Source organism: Orcinus orca, chromosome 2 (genome assembly GCF_937001465.1).
Source record: "Orcinus orca chromosome 2, mOrcOrc1.1, whole genome shotgun sequence".
NCBI classification, from domain to species: domain Eukaryota; kingdom Metazoa; phylum Chordata; class Mammalia; order Artiodactyla; family Delphinidae; genus Orcinus; species Orcinus orca.
In genome coordinates, this window is record NC_064560.1 from 113,853,699 (window position 1) to 113,869,678 (window position 15,980).

Genomic DNA, 15,980 nt, shown 5'->3' on the forward strand with positions numbered 1-15,980 from the left:
TACAGATTTTAAGATTTTTTGTTCTAGTTCCATAAAAAATGCCATTGGTAATTTGATAGGGATTGCATTGAATCTGTAGATTGCTTTGGGTAGTATAGTCATTTTCACAATATTGATTCTTCCAATCCAAGAACATGGTATATCTCTCCATCTGTTTGTATCATCTTTAATTTCTTTCATCAGTGTCTTACAGTTTTCTGCATACAGGTCTTTTGTCTCCCTAGATAGCGTTATTCCTAGGTATTTTATTCTTTTTGTTGCAGTGGTAAATGGGAGTGTTTCCTTAATTTCTCTTTCAGATTTTTTCATCATTAGCATATAGGAATGCAAGAGATTTCCATGCATTAATTTTGTATCCTGCAACTTTACCAAATTCATTGATTAGCTCTAGTAGTTTTCTGGTGGCATCTTTAGGATTCTCCATGTATAGTATCATGTCATCTGCAAACAGTGACAGTTTTACTTCTTTTCCAATTTGTATTTCTTTTTCTTCTGTGATTGCCATGGCTAGGACTTCCAAAACTATGTTGTATAATAGTGGTGAGAGTGGACATCCTTGTGTTGTTCCTGATCTTAGAGGAAATGCTTTCAGTTTTTCACCATTGAGAATGATGTTTGCTGTGGGTTTGTCATATATGGCCTTTATTATGTTGAGGTAGGTTCCCTCTATGCCAACTTTCTGGAGAGTTTTTATCATAAATGGGTGTTGAATTTTGTCAAAAGCTTTTTCTGCATCTACTGAGTTGATCATATGGTTTTTATTCTTCAAGCTGTTAGTATGGTTTATCACATTGATTGATTTACGTATATTAAAGAATCCTTGCATCCCTGGGATAAATCCCACTTGATCATGGTATATGATCCTTTTAATGTGTTGTTGGATTCTGTTTGCTAGTATTTTGTTGAGGATATTTGCATTTGTATTCATCAGTGATATTGGTCTGTAATTTTCTTTTTTTGTAGTATCTTTGTCTGGTTTTGGTAACAGGGTGATGGTGGCCTCATAGATGAGTTTGGGAGTGTTCCTTCCTCCGCAATTTTTTGGAAGAGTTTGAGAAGGGTGGGTGTTAGCTGTTCTCTAAATGTTTGATAGAATTCATCTGTGAAGCCATCTGGTCCTGGACTTTTGTTTGTTGGAAGAGTTTTAATCACAGTTTCAATTTCATTACTTGTGATTGGTCTGTTCATAGTTTCTGTTTCTTCCTCATTCAGTCTTGGAAGGTTATACCTTTCTAAGAATTTGTCCATTTCTTCCAGGTTGTCCATTTTATTGGCATATAGTTGCTTGTAGTAAGTAGTCTCTTATGATCCTTTGTACTTCTGCAGTGTCAGTTGTAATTTCTCCTTTTTTCATTTCTAATTTTACTGATTTGAATCCTCTCTCTTTTTTTAAAATATTTATTTATTTGGTTGCACTGGGTCTTAGTTGCAGCTGGTGGGCTCCTTAGTTGTAGCATGTGGGCTCCTTAGTTGCTGCTTGAGGGCTCCTTAGTTATGGCTCACCAGCTCCATGGTTGCAGCACATGGGCTCCTTTGTTGCAGCTCATGGGCTCCTTAGTTGCAGCTCACCAGCTCCTTAGTTGTCGCATGCATACTCTTGGTTGCAGCATGCATGTGGGATCTAGTTCCCTGACCAGGGATCGAAGCCGGGCCCCCTGCATTGGGAACGTGGAGTCTTAACCATTGCACCACCAGGGAAGTCCCTCCCTTTTTTTCTTGATGAGTCTGGCTTAAGGTTATCAATTTTGTTTATCTTCTCAAAGAACCAACTTTTAGTTTTATTGATCTTTGCTATTGTTTTCTTTGTTTCTATTGCATTTATTTCTGCTCTGATCTTTATGATTTCTTTCCTTCTACTAACTCTAGGGGTTTTTTTGTTCTTCTTTCTGCAGTTGCTTTAGGTGTAAGGTTAGATTGTTTATTTGAGATTCTTCTTGTTTCTTGAGGTGAGATTGAATTGCTATAAACTTCCCTTTTAGAACTGCTTTTGCTGCGTCCAATAGGTTTTGGGTTGTTGTGTTTTCATTGTCATTTGTTTATGTATTTTTTTATTTCCTCTTTGATTTCTTCAGTGATCTCTTGGTTATTTAGTAGTGTATTGTTTAGCCTCCATGTGTTTGTGTGTTTGTGTTTTTTATAGTTTTTTTTCCTGTAATTGATTTCTTTTTTTAAAATATTTATTTATGTATTTGGCTGCGTCAGGTCTTAGGTGCAGCGTGCAGGCTCTTTATTGCAGTGTGTGGGCTCTCTAGTTGTGGTGTGCAGGCTCTCTAGTTGTGGCGCATGGGCTCCAGAGCACGCAGGCCCAGTAGTTGTGGTGCACGGGCTCTCTAGTTGTGGTGCACCGGCTCCAGAGCACACAGGCTTTCTAGTTGTGGTGTGCAGGATCCAGAGCATATGGGCTCAGTAGTTGTGACATGTGGGGTCTCTAGTTGTGGCACAGGGGCTCTAGAGCACGTGGGCTCAGTAGTTGTGGTGCACTGGCTTAGTTGCCCTGTGGCATATGGGATCTTAGTTCCCTGATCAGGGATTGAACTTGAGTCCGCTGCATTGGAAGGCAGATTAATAACTGCTGGACCATCAGGGAAGTCCTGCCTATAATTGATTTCTAATCTCGTAGTGTTGTGGTTGAAAAAGATGCTTGATACGATTTCAACTTTCTTAAATTTACTGAGGCTTGATTTGTGACCCAAGATGTGCTCTATCCTGGAATATGTTCTGTGTGCTGTTGAGAAGAAAGTGTATTCTTCCACTTTCTAGTGGAATGTCCTGTAAATATCAATTAAGTCTATCTGGTCTACTGTGTCATTTAAAGCTGTGTATCCTTATTTATTTTCTATCTGGATGATCTCTCCATTGGTGTATGTGGAATGTTAAAGTCCCCCACTATTATTGTGTTACTGTGGATTTCCCCTTTTATGGTTGTTAGCATTTGCTTTATGTATTGAGGTGCTCCTATGTTGGGTGCATAACTATTTATAATTGTTATATCTTCTTCTTGGATTGATCCCTTGATCATTATGTAGTGACCTTCCTTGTCTCTTGTAACAGTCTTTATTTTAAAGTCTATTTTATCTGATATGAGCATTGCTACTCCAGCTTTTTTTTGATTTCCATTTGCATTGAATATCTTTTTCCATCCCCTCACATTCAGTCTGTATGTGTCTCTAGGTCTGAAGTGATCTCTTGTAGACAGCATATATATGGGTCTTGTGTTTGTATCCATTCAGCCAGTTTGTGTCTCTTGGTTGGAGCATTTAATCCATTTACATTCAAGGTAATTATCAATGTGTATGTTCCTGTTACTGTTTTCTTAATTGTTTTGGGTTTGTTTTTGTGGGTCTTTTTTTCTCTTGTGTTTCCCACCTGGAGAAGTTCCTTTAGCATTTGTTGTAAAGGTGGTTTGGTGGAGCTGAATTCTCTTAGCTTTTGCTTGTCTGTAAAGCTTTTGATTTCTCTGTTGAATCTGAATGAGATCCTTGCTGGGTAGAGTAATCTTGGTTGTAGGTTTTTCCCTTTCATCACTTTAAATATCCTGCCACTCCCTTCTGGCCTGCAGAGTTTCTGCTGAAAAATTAGCTGTTAACCTTATGGGGATTCCGTTGTAGGTTATTTGTTGCTTTTCCCTTGTTGCTTTTAATATCTTTTCTTTGAATTTAATTTTTGTTAGTTTGATTAATGTGTGTCTCGGCATGTTTCTCCTTGGATTTATCCTGTATGGGACTCTCTGTGCTTCCTGGACTTGCTTGACTATTTCCTTTCCCATGTTAGGGGATTTTTCGACTATAATCTCTTCAAATATTTTCTCAGACCCTTTCTCTTTCTCTTCTTCTTCTGGGACCCCTATAATTCAAATGTTGGTGCATTTAATGTTGTCCCAGAGGTCTCTGAGACTGTCCTTATTTCTTTTCATTCTTTTTTCTTTATTCTGCTCCTTGGCTGTTATTTTTACCGTTCTATCGTCCAGCTCACTTATTTGTTCTTCTCCTTCAGTTGTTCTGTTATTGATTCCTTCTAGCGTAGTTTTCATTTCAGTTATTGTGTTGTTCATCACTGTTTGTTTGTTCTTTAGTTCTTCTAGGCCCTTGTTAAACATTTCTTGTATTTTTTCGATCTGTGCCTCCATTCTATTTACGAGATTTTGGATCATCTTTACTGTCAGTACTCTGAATTCTTTTTCAGGTAGCTTGCCGATTTCCTTTTCATTTATTTGGTCTTATAGGTTTTTACCTTGCTTCTTCGTCTGTACCATATTTTTTTGTCATCTCATTTTTTTTGACGGGTGGGGCCGTGTTCCTGTCTTGCTGGTTGTTTGGCCTGAGGCGTCCAGCACTGGAGTTTTCAGGCAGTTGGGTGGAGCCGGGTCTTGGTGCTGAGATGAGGACCAATGGGAGAGCTCACACCGATTAATATTCCCTGTGGTCTGAGGTTCTCTGTTAGTCCAGTGGTTTGGACTCAGCACTCCCACCACAGGAGCTCAGGCCTGACCCCTGGCCTGGGAACCAAGACCCTGGTCACACAGGGATTCCTCCCATCCCCTTAGGTGTCCAAGGTCCCTCACCAGCGCCTGATTGGTGCCCTAGATATGAGGAGACATGAACTCTGCGTCCTCCTACTCCACCGTCTTGACTCCACACCCTGAATTTAAGTTTCTTTCATGTCTTTTTCATAGCTTGATAGCTCATTTCTTTTTAGTGCTGAATAATACTACATTGTCTGGATATACCAGTCTATTTATCCATTCAGCTACTGCAGGACATCTTGGTTGCTTCCAAGTTTTGGCAATTATGAATAAAGCTGCTCTAGACATCCGTGTGCAGGTTTTTCTGTGGACGTAAGTTTTCAACTCATTTGGGTAAATATCAATACCAAGGAGTACTCAGTCATATGGTGAGAGTATGTTAGTTTTGGAAGAGACCACCAAACTGTCTGCCAAAATGGCTGTACTGTTTTGCATTCCCACCAGCAGTGAATGAGAGTTCTTGTGTCTCCATATCCTTGCTAACCTTTGGTGTTGTCAGACTTCCAGATTTTGGCCATTCTAATAGGTATGTTGTGATATGTCATTGTTTTCATTTGCATTTCCCTGATGACATATGGTATGGATCTTCTTCTCATATGCTTATTTGCCATCTGTATATGTTCTTTGGTCAGGTATCTATTAAGCTCTTCGGCCTATTTTTTTAATAGTGCTGTTTGTCGTCTTATTGTTTAGTTTTAAGAGTTCTTTGTATATTTTGGATAACAGTCCTTTATCAGATGTACATTTTGCAAATATTTTCTCCCAGTCTGTGGCTTGTCATCTGATTCTCTTGACATTGTCTTTTGTAGGGCAGTTTTTATTTTTAATGAAGTCCAGCTTAACAGTTATTTCCTTCATGAATTCTTCCTTTGGTATTTTATCTGAAAAAGGCATCACCATACCCAAGGTCACCTAAGTTTCCTCCCATGTTATCTCCTAGGAGTTTTATAGTTTTGCATTTTACATTTAGGTCCTTCCAGGTCTCTTCTTATTCTTGCTTGTCTGCCCCTGCTGCAGTCCCCAACCAAGGGGCAGTGCAGCTGCTCCATTGTTACCTGAGCTCTTTACTTCCATATATTTTTTACTTTAACCAGTTCCATCGTCTGTCTGACATAGACCCTCTTCTTAGAGCAACAGAGGTAGGGAAACAAGTAAATAAAGACTAAGAACTAATGCTCTGAGGGCTTCCCTGGTGGCACAGTGGTTAGGAATCCACCTGCCAATGCAGGGGACCGGGTTCGAGCCCTGGTCCAGGAAGATCCCACATGCCGTGCGCCACAACTACTGAGCTTGCACTCTAGAGCCCGTGCTCCACAATAAGAGAAGCCACCGCAATGAGAAGCTCGTGCACCACAATGAAGAGTAGCCCCTGCTCGCCACAACTAGAGAAAGCCTGCGTGTAGCAACGAAGACTCAAAGCAGCCAAAAATAAATTAATTAAATAATTTTTTTTAAAAAAGAACTAATGCTCTGATTCAAGCTTAATGGGGCTGCTTCTTGGGGTCATCTTCCTATTAATATTTTTAGCATTTGATTGAAATGACAAAAGTTCAGGCTTACTAATTGAGATCCTTCTCTAATGATAGTATAAACTACAAGCAAACTAATAGAACCAGCTCAGCAATGGTAAGCAAGTCTTTTTGTTTTTTTTGTTTTTTTGCATTATGCGGGCCTCTCACTGCTGTGGCCTCTCCCGTTGCGGAGCACAGGCTCCAGATGCGCAGGCTCAGCGGCCATGGCTCATGGGCCCAGCCGCTCTGCAGCATGTGGGATCTTCCTGGACCGGGGCACGAACCCGTGTCCCCTGCATCGGCAGGCGGACTCTCAACCACTGCGCCACCAGGGAAGCCCAAGCAAGTCTTTTTAAGAGGTCTTCATATGTGAATTTCAAATCTTCTGGACTCAGGGCAGGACTAGACCCCTCTCTAAAGAAGCTGCTAAGTGAAACATGTCTGGTTAATTTCACAGCCACTCACCGGACTGTTACTTCGGCAGTCACTAACTTGGCAGTATTTGCATTGCTTCACTCCATTCAGTCTTTAGGTCTCTTTCCCATTTTTGACTTTCACACACACAGCTCTCTACAACAGGATGTCCCACAAAGAGACAAACTACAAAGCTGCCAGAGAGGGCTTATTTTTGCTACTCCTCTGAGCTGCAATACAAATTACTGCTGTTTGAAAAGGACCTGAATAAGCATCCTCCTTTGTGATAGGAGATGCCTTTGATGGTACCTTGGCTTTCTTAGACATTCCCAAGTTCAGAGGTTTTGATTTGCTGTTCCTGAGAAACCACTTTCCTGACCCTTTTTTTTCATAGCTTGAAACGGCTGCCACAAGGGTCCACGCTATCATTCCTGCCCCATGGCTGAAGGAGCATGTGTATTTTCTTTTGAAGCTTATGCTGCAGCAGTGTAGGACCCAGTATGAGCTGGGGAAGCTTTTACAGCTGTTTGTTGGAAGAGAGCATCTCTTCTCTGATGGTAAGACAATACTTACAGGTAAGTTGCTGTTAGGACGTTAGCTTACTTAATCCTGAAAATATTTTAGAAGGGCATTCAGGAAATTAAAATGCATAGGATATAAGACATTACAGTCCAGAACGGGGTGTGAAGAAGAGGTTACAGGAAACTTCAGTCATGGTTAAAGCATTTAAAACAGCACAACAGGATATAAAACAAGTAATACAACTATCTACTAATTCTAAGCAAATAGCCAAATTTCCCCGGCTAACCTCTATAATACCCTGTCACTATTATTGTTTTCTTTGACAAGTAACCTTAACATGTCATCGTTGCTCAAGGTCACAGACTTGTTTCAGGAATGCCTAATTCATTTTGAAGGTTTTAAGAGACAAATTGTGTCGATTTTTTGCAGATTCCTCCAGACATTGGCAGTCTCTAAGCTTGTTGCTGATTGAATGAAACCAATATTGCCTTACCCTCTTTTCTACTTGTTTGATAATTTCAAGTTTTTGTTGAGTGATAATGTTGTTCTTTTACGCTGGATTCTGGTATTTTTCACTACCAGGGTTATTTTATCACATTTAAACTCACAGATGTTCAACTGGAAAGCTCACATTTGCACAGAACAGGCGTAGAATGCCTGGGCTTCATGCCCGTGTTGTGGGCTGTGGGGCTGATGACTAGAAGGGAAGGGGGGTGTTTCCAAAATGCAGTGTATATAAGCTACTGTCAGTTACTACATAGGCCAAACAGTAGGTCCTTTTAATATAAGATACTTTCATTGCTCTTTAGTAACTTTAATTAAGAAATAAATTTTCTGTTTTCTTGCCAGAGTTAACCCTATCCTTAAAAAATTACAAGGATTGTCTACATTGTTAACCATTACTATAATGCTTTTATTCACGTAATTAAATTATTTCTGTTTTTATAGAATATTTGTATGTGTATATCATGTATGTGCTTAGAGAAAAGAAAGGTTTTTTAAAAGACTTATGTTTTATATTATGCCTGCAAAGAAACCCAGCATGCTCGTACTGGTGGTTAATGTGCAAGGTGTCTCACTGTCCCTGGAACTACCTAAATCAGACCACAGCTCAGCAGGTGGCATTGGGAGCAGGCTCCTATAGAATGTTTTTCATGCCCCTCCTTCATGGTAGGGCACATGTAGGCTCTATGCATACTATATTTGGGAGTAGGAGCAAACCCAGCCACATAAATTATGGCAGAGAATTCCTAATGTTACTAAGGGTAAGAATTTGTTTGATTTCACTTATATGTATAATCTAAAGAGCGAATGAACAAACAGAAACAAACTCATAGATACCAGGAACAAACTGGTGGTTGCCAGAGAGGAGGAGGGTGAGGGGATGGGCAAAATAAGTGAAGGGGATTAAGAGGTACAAACTCCCAGTTATAAAATTAGTAAGTCACAAGGATGTAATGTACAGCATAGGGAATATAGTCAATAAAATTGTAATAACCTTGTAGGGTGACAGTAACTAGATGTATCATGGTGATCATTTTGTAATGTTCAAAAATATCAAATCACTATGCTGTACACCTGAAACTGATATAATATTGTAAGTCACTTATATTACACTTTGATTAAAAAAAGAGTCTCTCTTTTTTTAAAAGAGACTTTCCTGGGGACATCAGGAAGTGCTTGGCTGGGTCTCCCTGGGTTAAGTTAGATAGATATCTGGAGGAGCAAGTGGTGCTCCATTCTGAAGACAGTGTACCACAGGAGAGCTTTGGCTGTTGACCACCTGCAGTTTCAGCTGTCCTAGAAGTTCTGTGTCTTGATCCACATGCTGCCTGCAGTGAATGAATGAGTGAACAATTATAAAAACAAATTTGTTCAAGGTAGGAGAAAAATCTGGAAAAAGATGGAACTAACCTGAATGAATGGCCAAATCTTCCCAAGGTTAACTGAGTTGCTACTACATAGCAGGCCACCAACTTCTGCCTGGTATATAAAGCCAGATTTATAGATGGAGTCCATGTGCTAATCTTAATAGTTCTTAATATAGGAGCTGCCTTTGGCTTCCTCTGTCAGCCAACCAGAGTAGAAAAGTAGGTTTTTATTTTCCCTTTAACTACATTATTATGTTAAATATAAATATTCTCCCCTCATATTTAGTTACTCTTGAAATGCCATAGCAGTATTTTACTGATTAAATGCTTATATCTGCTTCTCTTTGGCACAGGTCCAGATGTGAAGAAGCTGTGTGTCCTTAGCCAAATTTTGAAGGATACATCCATAGCCATTAATCGTGTAATTATTACCAGCTACAGCCTTGAGAATTTTCAGCATGAATGTAGATCAATTTTAGAAAAACTGGAGACAGATGGATACTTTGCTTTGGCCAGAAGGGTAGCAGAACTAGCTGAGCTACCTGTGGACAACTTGATTATTGAAGAGGTATGATTAGTCTTTTAAGTTATTTAAAATCTTAGCTTTGTGAACCAGCATTAAACAGAGAACTAAATGACGTATGTGATTTACCAGTGATGATACTTTTTCACTTTTTTTTTTTTTTTTTTTTTTTGCGGTACGCGGGCCTCTCACTGTTGTGGCCTCTCCTGCTGCGGAGCGCAGGCTCCGGACACGCAGGCTCAGCGGCCATGGCCCACGGGCCCAGCCGCTCCGCGGCATGTGGGATCTTCCCGGACCGGGGCACGAACCCATGTCCCCTGCATCGGCAGGCGGACTCTCAACCACTGCGCCACCAGGGAAGCCCTACTTTTTCACTTTTGACACAGACATTACTTTCAGAAATGGATGAGCCTAGAATGCCCATTTTTGACGAATGTTTGCTTTAATATAAGGTTAGCTTACAGGACATGCTACAACTATTTTACTTTGAATAGAATTAAATATAAGGTGGCTTCCTCTTGAACCTCATTCAATTAGATAAATTTAGATTTGTTTTTCATACCTTAACTTTCCAGATAAAATATCCAGGATCATCTGTAGCCAAGTCCCATGTTCTCTAACTTGATTTGGGTTTTAACAAGTACGGTATACCGAGGGAGCATTAGCATTTATATTTCTTTATCCAGGAAAGGCTAAAAATTGCTGTGTTCAATTTCACAGATAACACAGGAAATGCAGACCTTAAAACACATTGACCAGTGGTCCCTGAAACAAGCAAGAATTGATTTCTGGAAAAAATGTCATGAGAATTTTAAGAAAAATTCCATTTCAAGCAAAGCAGCTTCTTCCTTTTTCTCAGCCCAGGCTCTTACGGCATGTGAGTGCCCAGCTGAAGAGGGACCAAGCAGCACTGAGGAGCGCCATCTGCTCCTCACTCTGGCAGGACACTGGCTTGCCCAGGAGGACCTGGTGCCTTTGGAGGAGCTGGAGGAGCTAGAGAAGCAGATCTGGCTCTGCCGCATCACCCAGCACACCCTCAGGGGAAGCCAGGAGGAAATAGGCCCCGGATGTTCTCAACAGATTTCAACTAGTGGTGAACTTTCCTTTGAAAGCTTAGCCAGTGAGTTTTCATTCTCTAAGTTGGCTGCTCTGAACACATCAAAATACTTAGAATTGAATGGCCTTCCGTCCAAAGACACTTGTGAGAACAAACTGAACTGGAAGGAGCAGGAGTCCCTACACTTTTTGATTGGGCGCCTATTGGATGATGGCTGTGTGCATGAAGCAAGTAGAGTGTGCCGATATTTTCATTTCTGTAACCAAGATGTTGCCTTGGTGTTGCATTGCAGAGCACTAGCTTCAGGGGAAGCTAGTGTGGATGACCTGCACCCGGACATCCATGCTCTCTTACAAAGTCCTGAGCTGCTTGAGGAAGAAGAAGAACCTGGCGTTCCTCTAAGGAAAGTCCAAAGCAGTAAGTGAAGGAGATCAAACTGCCCTGAGTCCTGTGAGGTGCTGTTGGCATTCTCTCCAGGAAGAAAGGGTCCCTTTTGGCATACCAGTTACACTAAATTAAGGGTAATTCATAAACTAGTTAATTAGTCAATGAAGTAGGAACACCTATGTCTTTTTTTTTTTTTTAACCTAGAGCTCCAGTTTATCACACTTATTTATCTATTTACTTACTTATTTATTTATTTGGCTGCATTGGTCTTAGTTGTGGCACGCGGGATCTTCGTTGCAGCATGCGAGATCTTTAATTGTGGCATGTGGGATCTTTAGTTGCAGCATGCGGGATCCTTTAGATGTGGCATGCAGAATCGTTAGTTGTGGCATGCGAACTCTTAGTTGCAGCATGTGGGATCTAGTTCCCTGACCAGGGATCGAACCCGGGCCCTCTGCATTGGGAGTGCAGAGTCATAGCCACTGGACCACCAGGGAAGTCCCACCTAGGTCTTTTAACTAGCTAAGTAACAAAGTTAGAGGGAATCTATCTGACTTGTGGCTACTTCACTGAAATTTATCCTATGTAAATAATCAGGTTTCCAATTGTACATGATCACATATAGAAATATAATTGATTTTTTATGTTAACCTTTAATCCTGTGATCTTGCTAAACTCACTTATCCTAGGAGTTTTCTTATAGATTCCTTGGGATTTTCTATGGAGATAATCATATCTGTGAATAGAGGCAGTTCTTTTTCCTCCTTTCCAATCTGTTTGCCTTATTTATTTTTCTTGCTTTACTGCTCTAGCAAGGACTCCCGGCATGATGTTGGATAGGGGTGGTGAGAGTGGACATCCTTGCCTTGTTACTGACCTTAGGGAGGAAGCATTCAGTCTTTCATCATTAAGTGTGATATTAGCTGTAGGTTTTTTGAAGACACCCTTTGTCATGTTGAGGAAGTTCCCTATTTGCTGAGAGTTTTTATCATGGATCAATGTTGAATTTTTTCTGCATCCATTGATATGATCGTGTTTGGTTTTTTTTTTCTTGTTTAGACTAGTAATACAGTAGATTACATTAATTGATCTTTTAAAATATTGAACCAGCTTTTTTGTATTCCCAGGAAAAACCTCACTTGGTTATGGTGCATTATTCTTTTTGATATATTACTGGAATCAACTTGCTATTTTGTTGAGAATTCTTACATTTATGTTCATGAAGAATATTGATCTGTACTTTTTTTTTTTAATACCATCTTTGGTTTTTGCATCAGGGTAATGCTAGTTTAATGCGTTTCTGGAAAACATTACATGGAATTGGTGTTATTTCTTCTTTAAATGTTCAGTAGAATTTACCAGTAAAACCATCTAAACCTGGAGATTTTTGTTTTGGAAGATTTTTTTTTTTTTTTTTTTATTTACTTTTGGCTGTGTTGGGTCTTCGTTGCTGCACGCGGGCTTTCTCTAGTTGGGGTGAATGGGATCTACTCTTCATTGCATGTGCAGGCTTCTTATTGTGGTGGCTTCTCTTGTTACAGAGCACAGGCTCTAGGCTCACAGGCTTCAGTAGTTGTGGCACGCGGGCTCTAGAGCACAGGCTCAGTAGTTGTGGCACACCGGCTTAGTTGCTCCGCGGCATGTGGGATCTTCCCAGACCAGGGCTTGAATCCATGTCCCCTGCATTGGCAGGCGGATTCTTAACCACTGCGTCACCAGGGAAGCCCTGGAAGATTTTTAACTACAAATTTATTTCATAGTTATATGACTAATCAGGTTATCTTTTTCATCTCAGGTGAGTTTTGGTAGTTTGTGGTTTTTGAGGAAACCTTTTCTTACCTTTGGGTTATTTGCACACTTTTTAGTCATCCATTTTAATTTGTGATTTTGACTGTATAGCTTTGCATCGCTTTTTTAATTGGTTGCTTTATGGGTTACGTTATACATTTGTAACTTTTCACAGTCTACTTAAAATTATATTTTAAGGGTAGAAACCTTACCACCATGTAGGTTACTTTACTTCTCTCCCTTTATGTGTTAGTTGCCTTATTATATTACACCTACATACACTGAAAATCTCATCAAACAATGCTAGATTTTTTGTTTTCAACCGAAAAATATATTTTAACAAACTCAAGAGGAGAGTAGTTTATTATATTTACTCAGATATTTACAATTTTTGTTGCTCTTCCTTCATTCCTGATGTTCCAAGTTTCCTTCTAGTTTCTTTTTCCTTCTGTGTGAAGGACTTCCTTTAGTAATTCTTTCAGAGTTGTCTGCTGGAAACAGATTCTCTTAGTTTTACTTCATCTGAGAATGTCTCTATTGCACCTTCATTCCTGAAGGATGATTTTTGCTGGATATAGAACATTTATTATTTTCTTTCCACACTTAAAAATGTTCTGCCGGGCTTCCCTAGTGGCGCAGTGGTTGAGAGTCCGCCTGCCGATGCAGGGGACACGGGTTCGTGCCCCGGTCCGGGAAGATCCCACATGCCGCGGAGCGGCTGGGCCCGTGAGCCATGGCTTCTGGGCCTGCACGTCCGGAGCCTGTGCTCCGCAGCGGGAGAGGCCACAACAGTGAGAGGCCCGCCTACCACCAAAAAAACAAACAAACAAAATGTTCTGCCACTTCCTTTCGACTTCTGTGGTATTTGATGAATAATCTGCAGTCATTCGAATCACTGTTCCCCTGTAGATAATGCATTTTTCTCTTGTTGCTTTCAAGATTTTTTTCCTGTCTTTTGTCTTCAGCAATTTGGTTATAGCATGACTGGACATGTATTTTGGGGGGCTTATGCTATTTGGGGTTCACTGAGTTTCTTAAATATGTAGCTTTATCAAGTTTAGGTAGTTTTCAGACATCATTTTTTTCAAATATTTTTCCAGCACCATACTCTTACTCCTCTCCTTATGAGACTCCAATGACTCCAATGAAACAAAAACAAAAGTTATTGTTTCACAAGTCCCTGAAGCTTTGTTCAGATTGGATAATTTCTATTTTTCTATCTTCAGTTTCACTGACTCTGTCCTCTGGCATTTCCATTCTGCTATTAAGATTTTTTTTAATTTCTGTGATTTTAAAATTTCAGTTCTACAACTTCCATTTTATTCTTCTTTATACCATTTATTTCTTTGCTAAGACTTTCTGTTTTTCTGTTTATTTTAAGAGCGTTCATAGTTGCTTGTTGGAACATTTGTAATAGCTGCTTTAAAGTCTTTTTCAGATAATTTCAACATTTATGTCATTTTAGTGCTGGGTTTCATCGTTTGTCTTTTCTTTGTCTTATATGAGTTGAGATCTTCTTGTATTTTTGTATGCTGAATAACTTCATGTTGTATCTTGGACATTTCGAATAGTGTGTTATGGGATGCTGCATCTTGTTTAAATTCTATGAAGAATGTTGATATGTTTTTAGCAGGCAATTGACCTGGCTGTGTTCAGACTACACGTTCCAATGTACTTTCTGTGGGCTGTGGTTGTAACATCAGTTCAGTTTTCAAATTCTTTGTGGTGCTGTTCAGATCCATCCTGTATGTGCCATCCTGTGGTCAGTCTGCAACCTGCGTAGTGGTCTGTCTGTTGACTTAGTTCTCAAAGTCTTTGATATGTTGGTCGGGATCAGATCCATACATGCAAAGCCTAGGAATGAGCCCTAATGTTTATAAACAACTTTATTGTGTTGCCTTCCTGAATCTCTCTTCCAAGTACTTTCTGGTTGCCCGAGGCTTTCCTTTTCAGTCTTCTGGCCAAAGCTGGAGGTTTAGTTACCCCATCCTGTCATGTACTTTCCTGACTGCCCGCATCTAGGGCCAGCTGACAGGAGGATAATACAAAAAGGAACAGGGATTCACTCTGCCCCCTTAGGACCAGAGCACCTCTGATCGGAAAAGAAGGTCCCTCTCTGAGTTTTGGCTCTTGCCAACTGCTACTGCAGCCCCTCCCACCACAGCTGAGTGGTTGCTTAGGAGCTAGGACCAGAGAGAATGGGCTGTGGGAGTTCCCTTTCCGCTCCTTGAGCCTGTTCTGGAGGACGTCTCCTGGAGCCCACTCTCTTTGTGAGCTGTAGTGCTTGGTTCTGGGTTTCGGGCAGCGTTGCATTCAATCTGGAGATTCCTAGAGGGGAGAAAATGGTGATGCAGGTTATCTTCGATCCATCTGCTACTATTTGCTCTTCAGAGTCCTCATATAGCACTGCATGCACTGTGTCCAGGTTTTATATTGAGGTCAGTGGGAGAGACCTAGAACTGAAAACTCTAATGAAGGATTTTAAGCAGGGGAATAACATGGTCTGAGTTGCTTTTTATATTTTTGTGTTTAAAGAATATTTTTAAAAGAGTAATATCTTAAAAGCAAAAGTATTACATGCTTAATGTAATAAATCACACAATACAGAAGTGCATAAAGTAAAAAGTGAAAGTTATTTATCCGTTCAACACCACGCCCACCAAATTCCCCCAGAATAACATCTTTTACTTGCTTAGCGTACATTATTTTCTACGTGTGGGCTCGCACATGTGTGCGTGTGTGCGTGTGTGCACACACATTTATTTTCTACAAAAATACAGTTATATTGTTCTGCAACATTTTTCCCTGTCAGTACAGATAGATTGACCTCATTCTTTTAATAACTGCAGGGTATTCTACTATGTGAATGTACTATGATTTTTTTTAAATTGGAGTATGGTTGCTTTACAATATTGTGTTAGCTGATTCACTTTTCTGTACAGTATAGACTATATGTATACATATATCCCCTCTTTTTTGGATTTCCTTCCCAGGTCATGTACTATGATTTTTTTAACAATGATTTACTGATACACATTTAAAATTTTTCAATTTTGTTTTTGCTATTAGAAACAGTGTTATATAAATATTCTTTTCTACTTTTTTCCACTAACAGAAACCCTTTCTCAAATTAAGAAAGTTTTATTTTAGGCTAAGAGCTTTTTTTAAAAAAGCAGGAATGGATTCTAATTTTACTGTGCCTTTAAGGTATCTGTCAGATGATCCTTGATTTTTGTGATTTGCATTTTAGAATGTGAAGAATGCTGAGTGTGTGGAAGATGGAGTTGGGGAAGAAGGGAGGCTGACGGCAGGAGACAGTAACACCTCTTAGATGCAGGGTGATAAAGGCTGGAACTAAGGTGGTGACTGGAGAGATGTTTTGGAG

General features: G+C 40.0%; 1 protein-coding gene across 6 annotated transcripts in view; it reads left to right on the forward strand.

The window, feature by feature from the left end:
- SPG11 (SPG11 vesicle trafficking associated, spatacsin) overlaps window positions 1-15,980 on the forward strand; it is a 76,501-nt gene that overhangs the window by 50,804 nt on the left and 9,717 nt on the right. For 5 of the 6 annotated variants that reach the window (XM_033435581.2, XM_033435579.2, XM_033435580.2 and 2 more), the window contains 3 exons: window positions 6,842-7,022; window positions 9,194-9,408; window positions 10,084-10,837. In XM_033435581.2, coding sequence (XP_033291472.1) covers window positions 6,842-7,022; window positions 9,194-9,408; window positions 10,084-10,837 — 1,150 coding nt within the window. The remainder of the gene's footprint in view (window positions 1-6,841; window positions 7,023-9,193; window positions 9,409-10,083; window positions 10,838-15,980) is intronic. The other variant, XM_004274109.3, reaches the window with a different exon arrangement.